The sequence below is a fragment of the Equus caballus genome, unplaced genomic scaffold, assembly GCF_041296265.1.
Source record: "Equus caballus isolate H_3958 breed thoroughbred unplaced genomic scaffold, TB-T2T haplotype2-0000437, whole genome shotgun sequence".
Classification (NCBI taxonomy): domain Eukaryota; kingdom Metazoa; phylum Chordata; class Mammalia; order Perissodactyla; family Equidae; genus Equus; species Equus caballus.
In genome coordinates, this window is record NW_027222394.1 from 3,135,362 (window position 1) to 3,152,500 (window position 17,139).

The window sequence follows — 17,139 nt, forward strand, 5'->3', positions numbered from 1 at the left end:
AGGAATGGAGTTTTGTGTGTTGTGAGGGTAGGGGTCAAAGTTTCTTCTATATCCATATGCTTATCTGTATGAGAAATAACAGGCAGCATTGGGACAGGTGGACACAAGCCTGGGAGTTAGGGGTCCTGTATTCTCAGGCTTAACTGACCGTCAAAGCACCCTCTGAACTTGGGAGTGTTATTTTCCCAGTTCTGCCTCCTCTCAGACTCCTTCCTTCCTCGCTCCTTCCATCCATTCTTTCCTTCCTTTCTTCCTTCCTTCCATCTATCCATCCAACCATCTGTCCAGATATCAATCTGTCCAACTGTCCTTCTGCCTGTTCGCCTGTTTTTCCTTCTTCTCTCCTTCCATCCTCTTTCCTCCCATCGCTCCAACTTCTCTTCCTTGTGTGTATTCTTCCTGCTTTCCCTTTGATCCTCCATTTGTCCACTCTTCCTCTGTCCTTCCAAGTATCTCCTCTGTCTGTGCCTCTACCTATCTCTTTGTCCCGTCTCTCTCTTCAACCACATTCATTCTCTTGGGTTCATCTCATTCACAGGCTTGCTCTTACCTCTACTCACACAATCCCTCCTTCCGTCACTCACATTTATGGCTCACCTGTGGATGATTGTCCTGGAACAGGCACTAGTGGAGCACAGAGGAGCCTGGGGGGCTTCTCCACTCTGTGTGGAGCTCTGTCCCCCCACCCCCGATGACAGCCCTTTCCACAGCTTCTGAACCAGGCACCATGTTCCTGCCTACTCCCTCATAACCAGACCCACCACAAGCCACCACAAGTATATGGGGCCCCTCTTCCTTTCCAAGAGAAGCTCTCCAGCCCCACATATCTACCAGCCAATTATTACTCAGGAGCTGGGAAGCCAAGGTATGGAATTCTGGTTTTAGAGCAGTCATGCTGATGACAAAGATTATACCAATAATTCAATCAGATGCCAGTCCTTGAGCCCCTAGTCTTGTCAAATTAAGAAATAAATATAACACAAGCGGGGGATGCTTTGATGAGAGGCACCTAGCATCATTTGAAGGGGAAGGACTTTCTGCAGAAAGTTTTGCCTAATTGGGATCTTTAAGAATGAGTAAGAGTTACCTAGGAAAATAGGGTATGGTGAGTGTTCCTGGTAGAGGGAATTCCATGAGGAAAGGCCCAGTAGGCAAAAACAGGATAGTGTATGGAAGAATTGATAGGAATTTGGTTTTCCTGAAGCACAAAGCCAAACTCACAGTGAATGGATCAATGAGGCTGAAGAGTCAGCGGGAGCCAGATCTAGAAGGGCATTTAGTGCCAGGTCAAGAAAGGTAAACTTAATGCTGAAGACCTCAGGGAGCCATGGGTGTTACTAGAGCAGGAGTGCTCCTAGTGAGGTTTTCCTTTCAAAAATTTTTTCTAATGTTCAAGGCAGAGAACATCCTTTAGACAGAGCATCCAGTGAGTCTGTTAGGGTGTTGTTTCTGGTGAGAAAAGATAAGACTGAGCTGGGACATGGATGGAGAGAAGAAATGTACTGAGGACCATTCTGCAAGTGGAATTGGTGTTACTAGGAAGTGACGGAGGAGGATCTGAGCAGAAATACTGGCTTCAACATGGATGACCACGTCAGTGGGTGGTGGTGCCACTGGGAGAGAAGACAACAGATTATAATGAATGTGGGCCCCTGATCTGGCCTCAGGCCAGCTCTCCGTGATGGCCATCTCTCCCCATGTCTTATTGCAGCTGAGGCACGACCTGAAGACCCTCACCCTCAGCTTCAGCATCTCCAACCTCCAGTATTCAACAGACATGAGCAAGGGCTCAGGCACGTTCAACTCCACTGGGAGAGTCCTGCAGCACCTGATGAGACCCTGGTGCCCTCAGCTTCTGGTAAGATGAGTCCCAGCCAGCCACTCCCCACATACTGTCTCTCCTGTTCACCCTCCTCCTCCTTTCTCCACAGCTTTGATCCTTGTTCAGGAAGAGTAGCCTGGGCCCCTTATATATGGATTGTAAACTGGTTTCCCTCAGGTAAGTTCCTTTCCATAGAATTTGCCAGTCATGACCACTTTTGGTGACCACTCCATTTTTCAGTCTTCACAATGACTGCCAATTTGCTCCTTCCTCACTCTGGCCCCCATTTTCAGAGGTTTCAGGATATCTCTCTAGAGGCCCTCTCTCCCCGGGCCTCAGAAGGATGGGGCAGCTACTTGTGTGGATTCTGTCTGCACCTACTATGCTCACCCCGTGGCTCATGACAGAGAGTGTGACAGAGACCCCGTGTGACCGAGAGCAGCATTCCTGGGATCTGAAACAGCTGACCCACCATGTCACACAGGGGCCTCCACCACCTGATCAAGGACAGCCTTTTTGTCAGTGGTAAGTGTTCATGCAGAGCTTAGAATTACTATGATCATTACTTATACTGTTCTATTTTATTTCCTCTTTAACAATCAGCCCAAGTTCTGGTTGGGTGGCACCTTCCTCAAACCTCCATAGGGAGACCCTCTCTTGTTATTTTAGATCTGATTCATATACTATATGTTTTCATTTCTTAGGGTTTTCTATATAAATCATCAAGTCATCTGCAAAAGGAAATAATTTTACATGTTCCTTTTGAATTTAGATGCCTTTTTAAAATTTTTCTTGCCTAAGTGCCCTCATTAGAACCTCTAGTTCAGGGTGAATAACATATGAAACGAGGGCCGACAACATTGTTTTGTCCCTGGTCTTAGGGGGAAATTATCAGTCTTTCACCATCGACTGTGATATGACCTGTCGGTTTTCAAGGATTTTACTTATTAGATTGATAAAGTTCCTTTCTGTTCTTAATGTGTTGAGTGTTGTTTTTTTTTTAATCCTGAAGGATGTTGTATTTTGTCAAATTCTCTTTTGTATGTCTGTATCAAGATCAAGTGGCATTTTTCCATTATTCTATTAATATGGCCAGTTACATGAATCAATTTTCCAGATGGGAAGCCACACTTTCAGCTAGAGGTGAGAGATTGAGACCTTCTCTAGTCTTTCCTGGGCATGCACAGAGCCCTGCACACTTGTGACCTTCTAGATCCTCACCAATACATTGGAGCTTTTCAGAGCCCTCATACACATGTCATTCTCCTAATTTTTCTTTTCAGTTTTTCACTCACCTCTCACTTGCCTCAACTAGTATAGCTTGCTCAGGTAGCTACAATAGGAAACATGTACCACTAATTGTTCTGGTAAGTACACTAGGGGAGGCTCTCCTCACTGAGCAAGCTCTGAGTCAACTCAAGAGAAGCCCCCCAAATTGGACATTTACAAGGAGCTGCCAGGTAGGTCAGATGGTGAAATTCAATGGGGATGGGTCTTTGTGAACTCCAAACCCATTATGCCTGTTAGGCTGCTGGTTTTTACATCTACCATGGTTCTGAGACTGATGGTTTTCCAAGTTGCTAAGGCTATGATCAGAGTAGGATGGGAACAGCACAAATTTTAATGCCACTGAGATTATTCCCTTTACCAAGATTCCACTGTCTTTCTTAACTATACACTCCTCAGATTGTTGCAAGCATTTAGTTAACTTCTAGACTTCTGTAAAACGTGATTTTTTACCATTTTCACCAGTGCTCTCATTGTTTGCATGGATTTTCAGAAGTCCTTACTCCGACATTTCAGAAACGTTCTCCCTGTGGCTATTTATTTATAAATTAATTACATTAACTTACATGACATGAGAAATTTAGTTCCTCGCTCACACACATTAGCCACATTTTAAGTGCTCAGAAACCACCTGGGGCTAATAATGATTCTATTGGATAGGGAAGACACAAATGTTGACATCCTTGCTGAAAGTTCTCTTAAATAGGCCCTAGAAGCAGGGCATCTAGAATCAGGGTAGAACTCCAGACAATCTTGTTCACCCCTTGTGCCCTTCCAGGTCTGTCCCCTGCAGTAACCACAGTAGGGTGGCCTCCCTGTGTAACTTATCACCACTGGGACACAGAATGGATAGAGTTGTGATCTGTGAGGAATTCTTGTATCTGACGCAGGATGGCACCCAGCTGCAGAGCTTTGCCCTGGACAAGAACAGTGTCCTCATGGATGGTAAGGCTCCCTGCACATTGGATTTGAGTGTCGTTTCCAACTTCCACACCTGGGGTCCTTCCTGGGAATCTGGATGCCTGTGGATGGGACAGCATTCAACTTTCTCAGATCAGCAGGAGATAGCATAGTCCCCCAGGCTTTTCCCACCACTGAGGGAGAGAAAAGGGCTCCCAGTGGGAGATTGCAGGCACTTGCCTTCTCTCAGATGGCTCTGTGGTCTCAGGCTAGTCACCTTCCCCGTCTGGACACTTGCTTCATTATCTCTGCATTGAAAACACTTGGTCAGATGACCATGGAGGACCTTCAGCTGTGTGTGAACCAGCCTTGGCAGATGTGACAGGATGGGCCTGTTTTCTGATCCATGGGCTGTATGAAAATAGGTATGGGCCTGATGACTCATGGGCTGTATTTTGCCAAGTCCTGCTCTAGATCAGAAGGATACACTAGAACTTTCTGTAATGATGGAAATGTTCTATATCTGTGCTATCCAGTACAAAGCCACATGTGGCTACCAACTAATTGAAGGGTGGTGTTGTGACTGGTTTTTATCAATACTGATTTTAATGTTACTAAGGTACCTGATTTTTAATTTTATTTAATTAAAATTAATTTTTATTTAAAAAGGCACTTGATACTCCATATTGGACAATATATCACTAAGAAGTTGCCTGGAGAGAGGTTGCACATGTAGGGAGATTTGCAACCCTCCCCAGTGCCCAATGAGTGCTCTGTGTCCCTAACCTGCGAAGTTGATGGTGTAGCTGGCAATAACAAGAATAGGTGATTGAAATTATAAATGATATGATGTGAACCAGTCCATACTTGGGAGCTGTAATAGAGAAGGCTTCCTGAAGGAAATTCCATTGTAGGTGAATCCTGGCATATGAATATAAACCAACGTGGTAAAGGAGAAGGCAATAAATGTGTTTCTATGCAGAGTAGAAATCATTTGAATGGGAACTTACAAATTTACAGAGGTCCAATGGGCTTACCAACTAGTGACCCATGCTCCCCCACCCATCATAAGATGGCTTGGCCCAATTTCAGTCCTCTGTGCCCAGAAATATAAATTTGATTTAATTTGTTACACTCCTGTAGTGTGATAACGGCCTTGGATTATGTAGCAAAGTGTCCAAATTTTTCAGACATGCAAACTGAAATGGGGTGAAACATCAGGATGTCTACTTGCCTTTAATTATTTTTGTGAGGGGTTGGTGTCAAGATAGCAGCATAGGCAGACTCTGAACTCACCTCCTCGCATGAAAACAACAAACCAATAACCATTTTTTGAACAATTACACCAGAGAGAGAAGTGGGAACTGGATAAAAAGGACCCCCAAAACAGGGGACAGTCCCAACTGAGGTAGAAGAGGGAGAAATTCCTTCTGTATATAAAAGCATCACCTTCATGAACCATGGAGCTTCACATCTGGGTTGGAAAAACCCTAAGGTACACAGCCTTCCCTGGAGGAGTGGGGGATCTGAACTGGGAAGCATTACTGCTATAAGCACCCTTCAGACTCCGTACAACTGAGATGAGTCTCAGAATATCTGGCTTTGCTGGCTAGTAAATAGAATGGGAATTCCCCTAGGAAAGCTATTGGACATAAGCTGAAAAAGCCCTCTTAAAGGGCCCACACACAAATTCACAGGTTTCAGAAAGCAACCTAAAATCACCAGAAAGAAAGGTGCAAAGTCCTTTGATGAAGAAAGACTCACTTGATAAGCTCTGGGTGCATCTCTGTGAGATGTGAGAGCTCTCCAAGGACTGAGAAATTGGTGGCAGCCGTTATCATGATCCAGTACAGGAGTGCAGACACAGATGCTGGCTGATGCCATTGGAGTTCTTCCCCTGGCCTGTTAGCCTGGGAATCTGCCCCACCCATTACAGCAAGTATTTAATCCAGCTAAGGCAGGGCAGGTGGCCCACCCTAGGGACTGGCCCCACCCAACAGCAAGCCCTCAGGCAACTTTTGACTTGCATAGGCTGTGTGCCAAGATCTGCTGCAGGCAGGCAAGTAGCTCTGCCTCTTCAGGGCAGGACGTGTGAGGATCATTGGAGTGGGTTGGGCATTAGGCGAAGCATGTGTGGAGCCTCTGCAGTGTGGTGACTGGGTCCGCTCCAGGGAGCAGTGATGTGTTCATGTGCCAGGACTGTATTGACAGTGTGTGTGGACCTGTGGGCCATGGGGCTTATCAGCAACAGAAGACCTGTGCTTTACAAACAGCCACATATGGGATCAGCCCCTCCTTCCCAAGCCTGAAACAATTGGGTGCTCTGGTTCCTGCAGCTAGCCCCCCTCAGCTGCAAACCTGAGAAAGCTGACAACAGCCTTGCAGGCTGGAATCCTACAGCAATTGTAACCCCTTGAGCCTAGCAACCAGTCACACTGGAGTCCTACTCACTTAACAGAAAAACTGCAACAGGAATGTGCTCTTAGACATTACAGCCAGTGGTGCTGCCTGTCCCCAAATGCAACAAAGTGACTGAAGGGTCCAGAACAGCAGCACACAGAGCTGAGAATTACAACCAGCCAGCCAGGGGGACAACCTGGACTCCTTGGGCACCTGCAGCAAAAGCAACCTTGCAACAAGGCAAGGACACATGTGGCCCACACAGGGGTCACTCCTTGAACATTTGGAACTAGTGATGAGAGGGAAGCACACTGCTGGACCTCAAAAGGCATCTCCTACATAAGGCCAATTCTCCATGATCAGGAGACGTAGCTGACCCACCTAATACATAGATATAAGCACAGAGAAAGAGGCAAAATGAGGAGGTAAAGGAATACATTCCAAGCAAGGGAACAGGAAAAAAACCAGAAAAAGAACTAAATGAAGTGGAAATAAGCAATCTACCTGACAAAGAGTTCAAAGAAAAAGTCATAAAGATGCTCACTGATCTTGGAATAAGATTGGACGAACACAGTGAGAACGTCAACCAAGAATTGGAAAATATAAAAAAAAAAAATCAGAAATGAAGAATACAGTAGTAGAAATGAAAAATCCACTAGAGGGACTCAGTAGCAGAGTAGATGATACAGAAGAATGGGTCAGCAAGCTGGACAAAAGAGTAGAGGAAATCACCCAAGCTGAACAGATAAAAGAAAAAGGAACTAAAAAGAACCAACAATCTAAGTTAATTCTGGGACATCATTAAGCCCACTATCATTCATATTATAAGTGTCCCAGAAGGAGAAGAGAAAGACAAAGAGGTGAGAGAATCTATTCAGAGAAATGATAGCTGAAAACTTTCCTAACCTAAGGAAGGAAACAGACATCCAAGTACAGCAAGCACAGAGAGCACCAAACAAGATAAACCCAAAGAGGCCCACAGCAAGACACATTGTAATTAAAATGTCAAAAATTAAAGATAAAGATAGAATCCTAAAAGCCACAAGAGAAAGGCAACAAGTGACATACAAAGGAAAACCCATAAGGCTGTCAGCTGACTTCTCAGCGGAAACCTTGCAGGTTAGAAGTGAGTGGCAGGATATATTTCAAGTGCAGAAAGGAAAAATCCTACAGCCAAAAACACTCTACACAGCAAGGTTTTCACTCAGAATGGAAGGAGAGAGAAAGAGTTTCCTAGACAAGCAAAAATTAAAGGCGTTTATCCCCAAGAAACCAGTTTTACAGGAAATGCTAAAGGGACTTATCTAAGTGGGAAAGAGAAGATAAAAAGTAGTGATAAGGAAATTCTAATAAAATAAAGAGGCAATAAAATCACTGGTAAAGGCAAAAATACAGTAAATGTAGCAGATCAACCACCTATGAAGATAATATGGAGGTCAAAATACAAAAGAACTAAATTTACCTATTTCAATGATAATAAGGTAATGGATACTCACGCACAAAATTAGAGGTTAGATTTGATATCAAAAGCACAAAATGTGGGAGAAGGGGTGTAAAAGAGTAGAGTTTTTAGCAAGAAGTCAAACTAGAGAGATCATCAACTCAATGTAGATTGCTATATATGTAGATTATTACATAAGAACCTCATGGTATTCACAAACCAGAAACCTGTAATAAAGACAGAAATAATTCAGAGAAAGGAGGCCAAACATGATACTAAAGAAAGCCCCCAAACACAAGAGAATAGAGCAAGAGAAGAAGAAAGGAACAGAGAAGAACTACTAAAACACACAGAAAAAAATAACAAAATAGGAGTAAATACATATTTACCAATAGCTACTTTAAATGTCAATGGAGTAAATGCTCCAATCAAAAGGCATAGGGTGGAAGATTGGATAAAAACAAACAAGACCCATACATATGTTGTATACAAGAGACATACTTCAGACTTAAAGACACTCATAACCTGAAAGTTAAGGGATGGGAAAAGATACTCCATGCAAATAGCAAAGAAAAGAAATCTAGGGTGGCAATACTTATATCAGGCAAAATACACTTTAAAACAAGAACTGTACCCAGAGACAAAGAAGGGCACTACATAATGTTAAAGGGAAGAATCCAACAAGAGGATATAACACTTGTAAATATCTCTGCACCTAAATATATAAAGCAATTATTAACAGATATAAGAGGAGAAATAGACAGTAACACAATAATAGTAAGGGACTTTAACACTCCAGTTACACCAATGGATAGATCATGCAAATGGAAAATCAAAAAGGAAATATTGGCCTTCAACGACACTTTAGATCAGATGGACTTCGTAGATATAGAGAACGTTGCATCCAAAAACCACAGAATACGCATTCTTTTCAGATGCACATGGAACATTCTCCAGGATTGCTCACATATTAGGCCACAGAAGAAGTCTGAATAAATTTAATAAGATTGAAATAATACCAGCCATCTTCTCTGACCACAAAGTTATGAAACTAAAAATCAACTACAGGAAGAAAATCAGAAAAGCCACAAATATGTGGAGATTAAACAAAATGCAACTGTACAACAATCGGGTCAATGAAGAAATCAAAGGAGAAATCAAAAATTGCCTGGAAACAAATAAAAATGAAAATATGACATGCCAAAATCAATGGGAAACAGCAAAACAATTCTAAGAAGGAAGTTTATAGCAATGCAGGTCTATGTCAACAAACAAGAAAAACAAATAAAGCCCAATATCAGTAGAAGGAGGGAAGTAAAAATCAGAGCAGAAGTAAGTGAAATAGAGACTAAAAAACAATAGAAAAAATCAATGGAACCAAGAGCTGGTTCTTTGAAAGGATAAACAAAATTGGCAAACCTTTAGTTAGACTCACGAAGAAAACAAGAGAGAAGGCTCAAATAAAATCAGAAATGAAAGAGGAGAAATTACAATGGACACCTCACAAATGCAAAATATTACAAGAGAATACCATGGAAAGCTATATGCTGACAAATTGGATAATATAGAAGAACTGGATAAATCCTTAGAAACATACCACCTTCCAACTGAATCAAGAAGAACTAGAGAATTTTAATAGAGAAGTCACCAGGATATAGAATGAAACAGTAATGAAAAACTTCCAAAAAATAAAAGCTCAAGACCAGACGGCTTCCCTGGTGAATTCTACCAAACATTCAAAGACTTATTACCTATCCTTCTCGAACTCTTCCAAAACATTGAAGAGATGGGGAAGCTACCTAACTCATTCTACAAAACCAACATAACCTGATACCAAAACCAGACAAGGACATCACAGAAAAGGAAAATTATGGACCAGTATCACTGACGAAAATCGATGCAAAACTCTGCAACAAAATACTAGAAAATCAAATACAACAATACATTAAAAACATCATACACCATGGCCAAGTGGGATTCATTCCAGGGATGCAGGGATAGTTCAACATCTGCAAATCAATCAACATCATACACCACATTAACAAAGTGAAGAATAAAAAGCACATGATCCTCCCAATAGATGCAGAGAGAGCATTTGACATGACATAGCATCCATTTCTGATAAAAACTCTGAACCAAATGGGTAGAAAAGGAAAGTACCTCAACATAATAAAGGCCATATATAACAAACTCACAGCTAATATCATTCTCAATGGAGAAAAACTGAATGCTGCCCCTCTAAGTACAGGAAGCAGACAAGAATACCCACATTCACCACTCTTATTACCATAGTATTGGTAGTCTTAACCTGAGTAATCAAGCAAGAAAAAAGAGTAAAAGGGATGCAAATTGGAAAGGAAGAAGTGAAACTATCAGTATTTGCAGATGACATGATTTTATATGTAGAAAACCCTAAGGAATCCACCCAAAAACTTTTAGAAATAATAAATGAATATGGCCAAGTTGCAGGATGCAAAATCAACATCCAAAAATTAGGTGAGTTTGTATACACTAAGAACGAAGTAGCAAAAAGACAAATTAAGAATGCAATCCCATTTACAGTTGCAACAAAAAGAATATAATATCTAGGATTAAACTTAACAAAAGAGGTGAAATATCTGTATGATGAAAAGTATAAAACATTGTTGAAAGAAATTGAAGATGACACAAGAAATGTAAAGATATTCCGTGCTCTTGAATTGGAAGAATTAACATAGTTAAAATGTCCATACTTCCTCAAGCAATCAACAGATTCACTGAAATCTCTATCAAAGTTCCAACAACATTTTTCAAATAAACAGAATGGGGAAGCCTAATGCTTATATGGAACAACAAAAGGCCCCGAATAGCCACAGGAATCCTGAGAAAAGAGAACAAAACTGGAGGTATCAGACTCCATGATGTCAAAATATACTACAAAGCTATAGTAAGCTAAATGGCATGGTACTGGCACAAATACAGATATACAGTTCAATGGAACAGGATCGAGAGCCCAGAAATAAACCCCCACATCTCTGGACAGCTAATTTTCAACAAGGGTGCCAAGAACATACAATGGAGAAATGAAAGTCTCTTCAATAAATGGTGTTTGGAAAACTGGACAGCCACATGCAAATGAATGAAAGTAGGTCATTATCTTACACCATATACAAAAATTAACTCAAAGTCGATTAAGGACTTGAATGTAAGTCCCAGAACCATTAAACTTCTAAAGAAAACATAGGCAGTACACTCTTTGACATCAGTCTTAGTGGCATATTTTGAAGTACCATGTCTGACAGGGCAAGGGAAACAATAGAAAAAATAAGCAAATGGGACTACATCAAACTAAAAAGCTTCTGCACAGCAAAGGAAACCATCAACAAGACGAAAAGACATTCTAACAATTGGAAGAAGATATTTGCAAATCATATATCTGATAAGGGGTTAATATCCAAAATATACACAGAACTCATATATCTCAACACCAAAAAACTAACAACCTAATTTAAAAAATGGGCAAAAGATCTGAACAGACAATTCTCCAAAGAAAATATAAATATGTCCAACCTGCACTTGAAAAGGTGTTCAACATCATCAACTATCAGGGAAATGTAAATCAAAACTACAAAGAGATGTCTCCTCACTCCCATCACAATGGCTATAGTTAAGAAGACAGGAAACAATAAGTGTTGGAGAAGATGTGGAGAGAAGGAAACCATCATACACTGCTGGTGGGAGTGCAAACTGGTGCAGCCACTATGGAAAACAATATGGAGATTCCTCCAAAAATTATGAATAGATCTACCATATGATTCAGCTATTCCATTGCTGGGTATTTATCCAAAAAACATGTAAAGACAAGTGCAGAATGGTACATGCATCTCCATGTTCATCACAGTGCTATTCACAATAGCCAAGACTTGGAAGCAACTGAGGTGCACATCAAGAGACGAATGGATAAAGAAGATATAGTATATATATATACAATGGAATACTAGTCAGCCACAAGAAATGATGAAATCCAGCCATTTGTGACAACATGGATGGAACTGAAGGGTATTACACTCAGTGAAATATTTCAGAGGGAGAAAGTGAAATACAGTATGATTTTAATCATAAGTAGAATGTAAAACCAATGACAAACGAACACATAGAGGCAGAGATTGGATTGGTAGTTACCAGAGGCAAAGGGGGGAGGCAGGAGGAGGAAAGGAGTGATTAGGGACATGTGTGTGGCAATGGATTGTAATTAGTCTTTGGGTGCTGAGCAGGATGTAATCTACACAGAAATGAAAATATCTGAAGTTGTGCACCTGAAATTTACATAATGTTATAAACCAATGTGACCACAATAAAAGAAAATGATAAAAACAAAGGTGGGCAGAGGATATGAACACACAGTTTTCCAAAACAGATATACAGATGGCCAATAGGCACATGAAAAGATGTTCAGTGTCATGAATTATTAGGAAAATGCAAATCAAAACTACAATGAGATATCATCTTATCCTGTCAGAATGGCCACAATTAACAAGACAAAAATGTTGGAGAGGATGGGGAGAAAAGAGTACCCTCAGACACTGCTGCTTGGAATGGAAACTGGTGCAGCCACTATGGAAAACAGTATGGAGATTTCCCAAAAAACTAAAAATAGAAATACCACATAACACAGCTATCCCACTACTGAATATTTATCCAAGGAGCATGAAATTAACAATTCAGAGATTTATTAATTATTCACAATAGCCAACATGTGGAAGCAACCCAAATGCCCATCAACAGATGAATGGATAAAGACGATGTTGTAGATAGATAGATAGATAGATAGATAGATAGATAGATAGATAGACAGATAGATGCACACACTATGCTGTACTACTCAGCCATAAAAGGAGACAAAATTGTGCTTTTGTGACAACATGGATGGAGCTTGAGGGTATTATGCTAAATGAAATAAGCCAGAGAAAAACATACACCTTATGGTTTCACCAATATGTGGAACATAAATACATGGAAAAGGAGAACAGATTGGTGGTTACCAGAGGGGAAGGGCTTGGAAGAGGGAAAAAGGGGTAAAGGAGTACATATTTATGGTGACGGAAAAAAACTAGACTATTAGTGGTGAGTGCGATGGTGTCTATACAGAAACTGATATATAACAATGTACACCTGAAATTACACAATGTTACAAGCCAATATGACCTCAATAAAATAAATAAAAAACATTTTTCAAGGAAAATGTGGGAGAAAGCAAAGGTGGCAAGTGTGAATAATTTACACATTGGATGGAATACTGTTTTAATTGGATGAAGTTTACATTGTTAAATCTAGTCAATCGATGTTTCCAATACTGTTCTACTTTCCTGTGTTTTTGAAAACTTTTATTTAAAAAAGTAAAACAGTATTGCCGGAGATCTCGGAGAGGACTGGGGCTGTGGAGACCTCCAGAGGCTGGCTCTGTGGCCCAGGGGGGAAGCTCCAGAGTTCCGCCCGGGCAGCAGACAAAACTCTCTGTCTGCCATTAGTGGAGGGGCCCCTCCCAGCATTCACAATGCCGGGAAGGTCCCGGAGAGAATCCCAAGCAGCGCCGCGGCCTGCCGGCTGCCGCTGCCTGCCCAACGGGGCTCAGGACTGCCGGAGATCTCCTCGGAGAGGACTGGAGCTGGGTGGAGCTCCAGCGGCCGGCTCCGTGGTGAAATCCTCAACAAAATTCTGGCAAACCGAATACAGCAATACATCAAAAAGATTATACACCATGATCAAGTGGGTTTTATACCAGGGACACAGGGATGGTTCAACATCTGCAAATCAATCAACGTGATACACTACATTAACAAAATGAGAAACAAAAACCACATGATCATCTCAATAGATGCAGAGAAAGCATTTGACAAGATCCAACATCCATTTATGATAAAAACCCTCAATAAAATGGGTATAGAAGGAAAGTACCTCAACATAATAAAGACTGTATATGACAAACGCACGGCCAACATCATACTCAATGGACAAAACTGAAAGCCATCCCTCTGAGGACAGGAACAAGACAAGGGTGCCCACATTCACCACTCCTATTCAACATGGTACTGGAGGTGTTGGCCAGAGCAATTCGGCAGGAAAAAGAAATAAAAGGAATCCAAATAGGTAATGAAGAAGTAAAACTCTCGCTGTTTGCAGACGACGTGATCTTATATATAGAAAACCCCAAAGAATACATAGAAAAACTATTAGAAATAATAAACAACTACAGCAAAGTAGCAGGGTATAAAATCAACATACATAAATCAGTAGCATTTCTATACACTAACAATGAACTAACAGAAAAAGAACTCAAGAACTCAATCCCATTCACAATCGCAACAAAAAGAATAAAATACCTTGGGATAAATTTAACCAAGGAAGTGAAGGATTTATACGATGAAAACTACAAGACTTTCTTGAAAGAAATTGACGATGACATAAAGAGATGGAAAGACATTCCATGCACATGGATTGGAAGAATAAACATAGTTAAAATGTCCATACTACCTAAAGCAATCTACAGATTCAATGCTATCCCAATCAGAATCCCAAGGACATTCTTTACAGAAATTGAACAAAGAATCCTAAAATTCATATGGGGCAACAAAAGACCGCGAATTGCTAAAGCAATCCTGAGTAAGAAAAACAAAGCCAGAGGAATCACAATCCCAGATTTCAAAACATACTACAAAGCTACAGTGATCAAAACAGCATGGTACTGGTACAAAAACAGGTCCACAGATCAATGGAACAGAATTGAAAGCCCAGAGGTAAAACCACACATCTATGGACAGCTAATCTTCGACAAAGGAGCAGAGGGCCTACATTGGAGAAAAGAAAGTCTCTTCAACAAATGGTGCTGGGAAAACTGGACAGCCACATGCAAAAGATTGAAAATTGACCATTCTTTTTCACCACACACCAAAATAAACTCAAAATGGATCAAAGACCTAAAGATTAGGCCTGAAACAATAAGTCTTCTAGAAGAGAATATAGGCAGTACACTCTTTGACATCAGTTTCAAAAGAATCTTTTCGGACACTATAACTCCTCAGTTGAGGGAAACAATAGAAAGAATAAACAAATGGGACTTCATCAGACTAAAGAGCTTCTTCAAGGCAAGGGAAAACAGGATTGAAACAAAAAAACAGCCCACTAATTGGGAAAAAATATTTACAAGCCGCTTATCCGACAGAGGGTTAATCTCCATAATATACAAAGAACTCACACAGCTTAACAACAAAAAAACAAACAACCCGATCAAAAGATGGGCAGAGGACATGAACAGACATTTCTCAAAAAAAGATATAAGTATGGACAATAGACACATGAAAAGATGTTCATCATCGCTAATCATCAGGGAAATGCAAATCAAAACTACACTAAGATATCATCTTACACCCGTTAGATTGGCAAAAACATCCAAAACCAAGAGCGACAAATGTTGGAGAGGTTGTGGAGAAAAAGGAACCCTCATACACTGTTGGTGGGAATGCAAACTAGTACAGCGGCTATGGAAAACAGTATGGAGATTTCTCAAAAAGTTAAAAATAGAAATACCCTATGACCCAGCCATCCCATTACTGGGTATCTATCCTAAGAACCTGAAATCAGAAATTCCAAGAGTCCCTTGCACCCCTATGTTCATCGCAGCATTATTTACAATAGCCAAGACGTGGAACCAACCTACATGCCCAGAAACTGATGATTGGATAAAGAAGATATGGTATATATACACAATGGAATACTGTTCAGCCATAAAAAAAGGACAAAATTGGCCCATTCGCAGCAACATGGATGGACCTCGAGGGTATTATGTTAAGCGAAATAAGCCAGACAGAGAAAGAAGAACTCTATATGACTCCACTCATAGGTGGAAGTTAACATATTGACAAGGAGAACTGATCTGTGGTTACCAGGGAAAAGGGGGTGGGGGCTGGGGGGTGGGCACAAAGGGGGAAGTGGTGTAACCACAACATGACTAACAATAATGTACAACTGAAATCTCACAAGGTTGTAATCTATCATAATATTGATTAAAAAAAAAGTAAAACACACTCACATGTATTCCATTTTATTGACTTTCAGGGTACTCTCCCAACAGAAACAATGCCTTGACTGAGAACTCTGGTAAGCTTCAAGAAAGCCCTAGTCCTGGGTGGGAAGGGAATATCTTGATGCTGTGCGTCAAAGAGAACCATGCACACTGGGTCTTGAATGATGATGAAAGCTGGCCAACTCGTGTCAAGGACTGTGACACAGTGCGGGGACAGCAGGAGCCTTGGAGGAATGACAGGAGCTGGCTCAGCCCAGCGCTTATCACCCTAGACTTCCCCTTCTGGGCCATCATCCTCATTTACTTGGTGGGACTCCTGGTGCTCATCACATGCCTGCTCTGCGGTCTCCTGGTAAGCAGGGTAGTGTTGTTTGTCTTCTTTCTGTTGGGTTGTAAGAGCTCTTGCTATATTATAAATATATGTGCTTTGCTAGGGATATGTTTAGCAGATAGTGTCTCTCACTGGCGACTTGATGTTGGTGGCTCCTTTAGAGCTTGAATCAGTAGTGACATTATCATCCGCCCAACTCTGAGGGGCTGACTCCCCTGTCCCAGATGTTTCCATCAACCCAAAGGATCATATTCAATAATGAGAAATTCAGAAACATATTAACCCGCCACAAATCTCTGGTGACTAGATTTTACTCACACTCTCAGACAATAAACACCCGTTCCTCAAGATCGGAAGTGATGCCACATCACCATGCCCTCAGTTTAATTTCTCTTCTTATATCCTACCATTCCTGGAATCCTTGGTCTATGACCTCAGTAATTCTCTTGGAACCATCCAAATATTCTTACTGTTCATCATAGCTGCCTTGTAAAACTTCAACCCCAGAAGATCTGATTATTTCCCATGCCTTAGCTCCTGCTGGTATTATGATTTTATGACAAAACAGGATATTTTGGGGGCTGGCCCCGTGGCAGAGTGGTTAAGTTCATGTGCTACACTTCAGCAGCCCAGGGTTTCACTGCTTCAGATCCCAGGCATGGACATGGCACTGCTCATCAGGCCATGCTGAGGTGGCAACCCACACAGCACAACCAGAGGTGCTCACAACTAGAGTATACACCTATGTACTGGGGGTCTTTGGTGAGAAGGAAAAAAAACCCAGGATATTTTGGCACCACTGTAAATCTAAAATCAGGATCAGACTGCAGACCCTGTGAGCTGCAGCCATTAGGACAAGCACTTGGGTCTGCTGAGAGAGAAAAGAGAACATTTAGCGG

General features: G+C 41.3%; 1 protein-coding gene across 2 annotated transcripts; it reads left to right on the top strand.

Moving 5' to 3' along the window:
* Window positions 1-1,718: 1,718 nt before the first annotated feature.
* LOC138922998 (uncharacterized) lies at window positions 1,719-17,123 on the top strand. 2 transcript variants are annotated; one of them, XR_011436132.1, is made up of 5 exons: window positions 1,719-1,858; window positions 1,932-1,999; window positions 2,116-2,347; window positions 3,888-4,054; window positions 15,942-17,122. XR_011436132.1 is itself a non-coding variant. In XM_070259526.1 (4 exons), the coding sequence occupies exons 1-4, from the start codon at window positions 1,864-1,866 to the stop codon at window positions 16,406-16,408; spliced, it is 1,002 nt and encodes a 333-aa protein (XP_070115627.1). In that variant the 5' UTR covers window positions 1,719-1,863; the 3' UTR covers window positions 16,409-17,123. The 2 variants fall into 2 exon arrangements, 1 of the variants encoding a protein (XP_070115627.1); XM_070259526.1 differs by having other exon boundaries at window positions 1,719-1,999; window positions 15,942-17,123.
* Window positions 17,124-17,139: the final 16 nt, after the last annotated feature.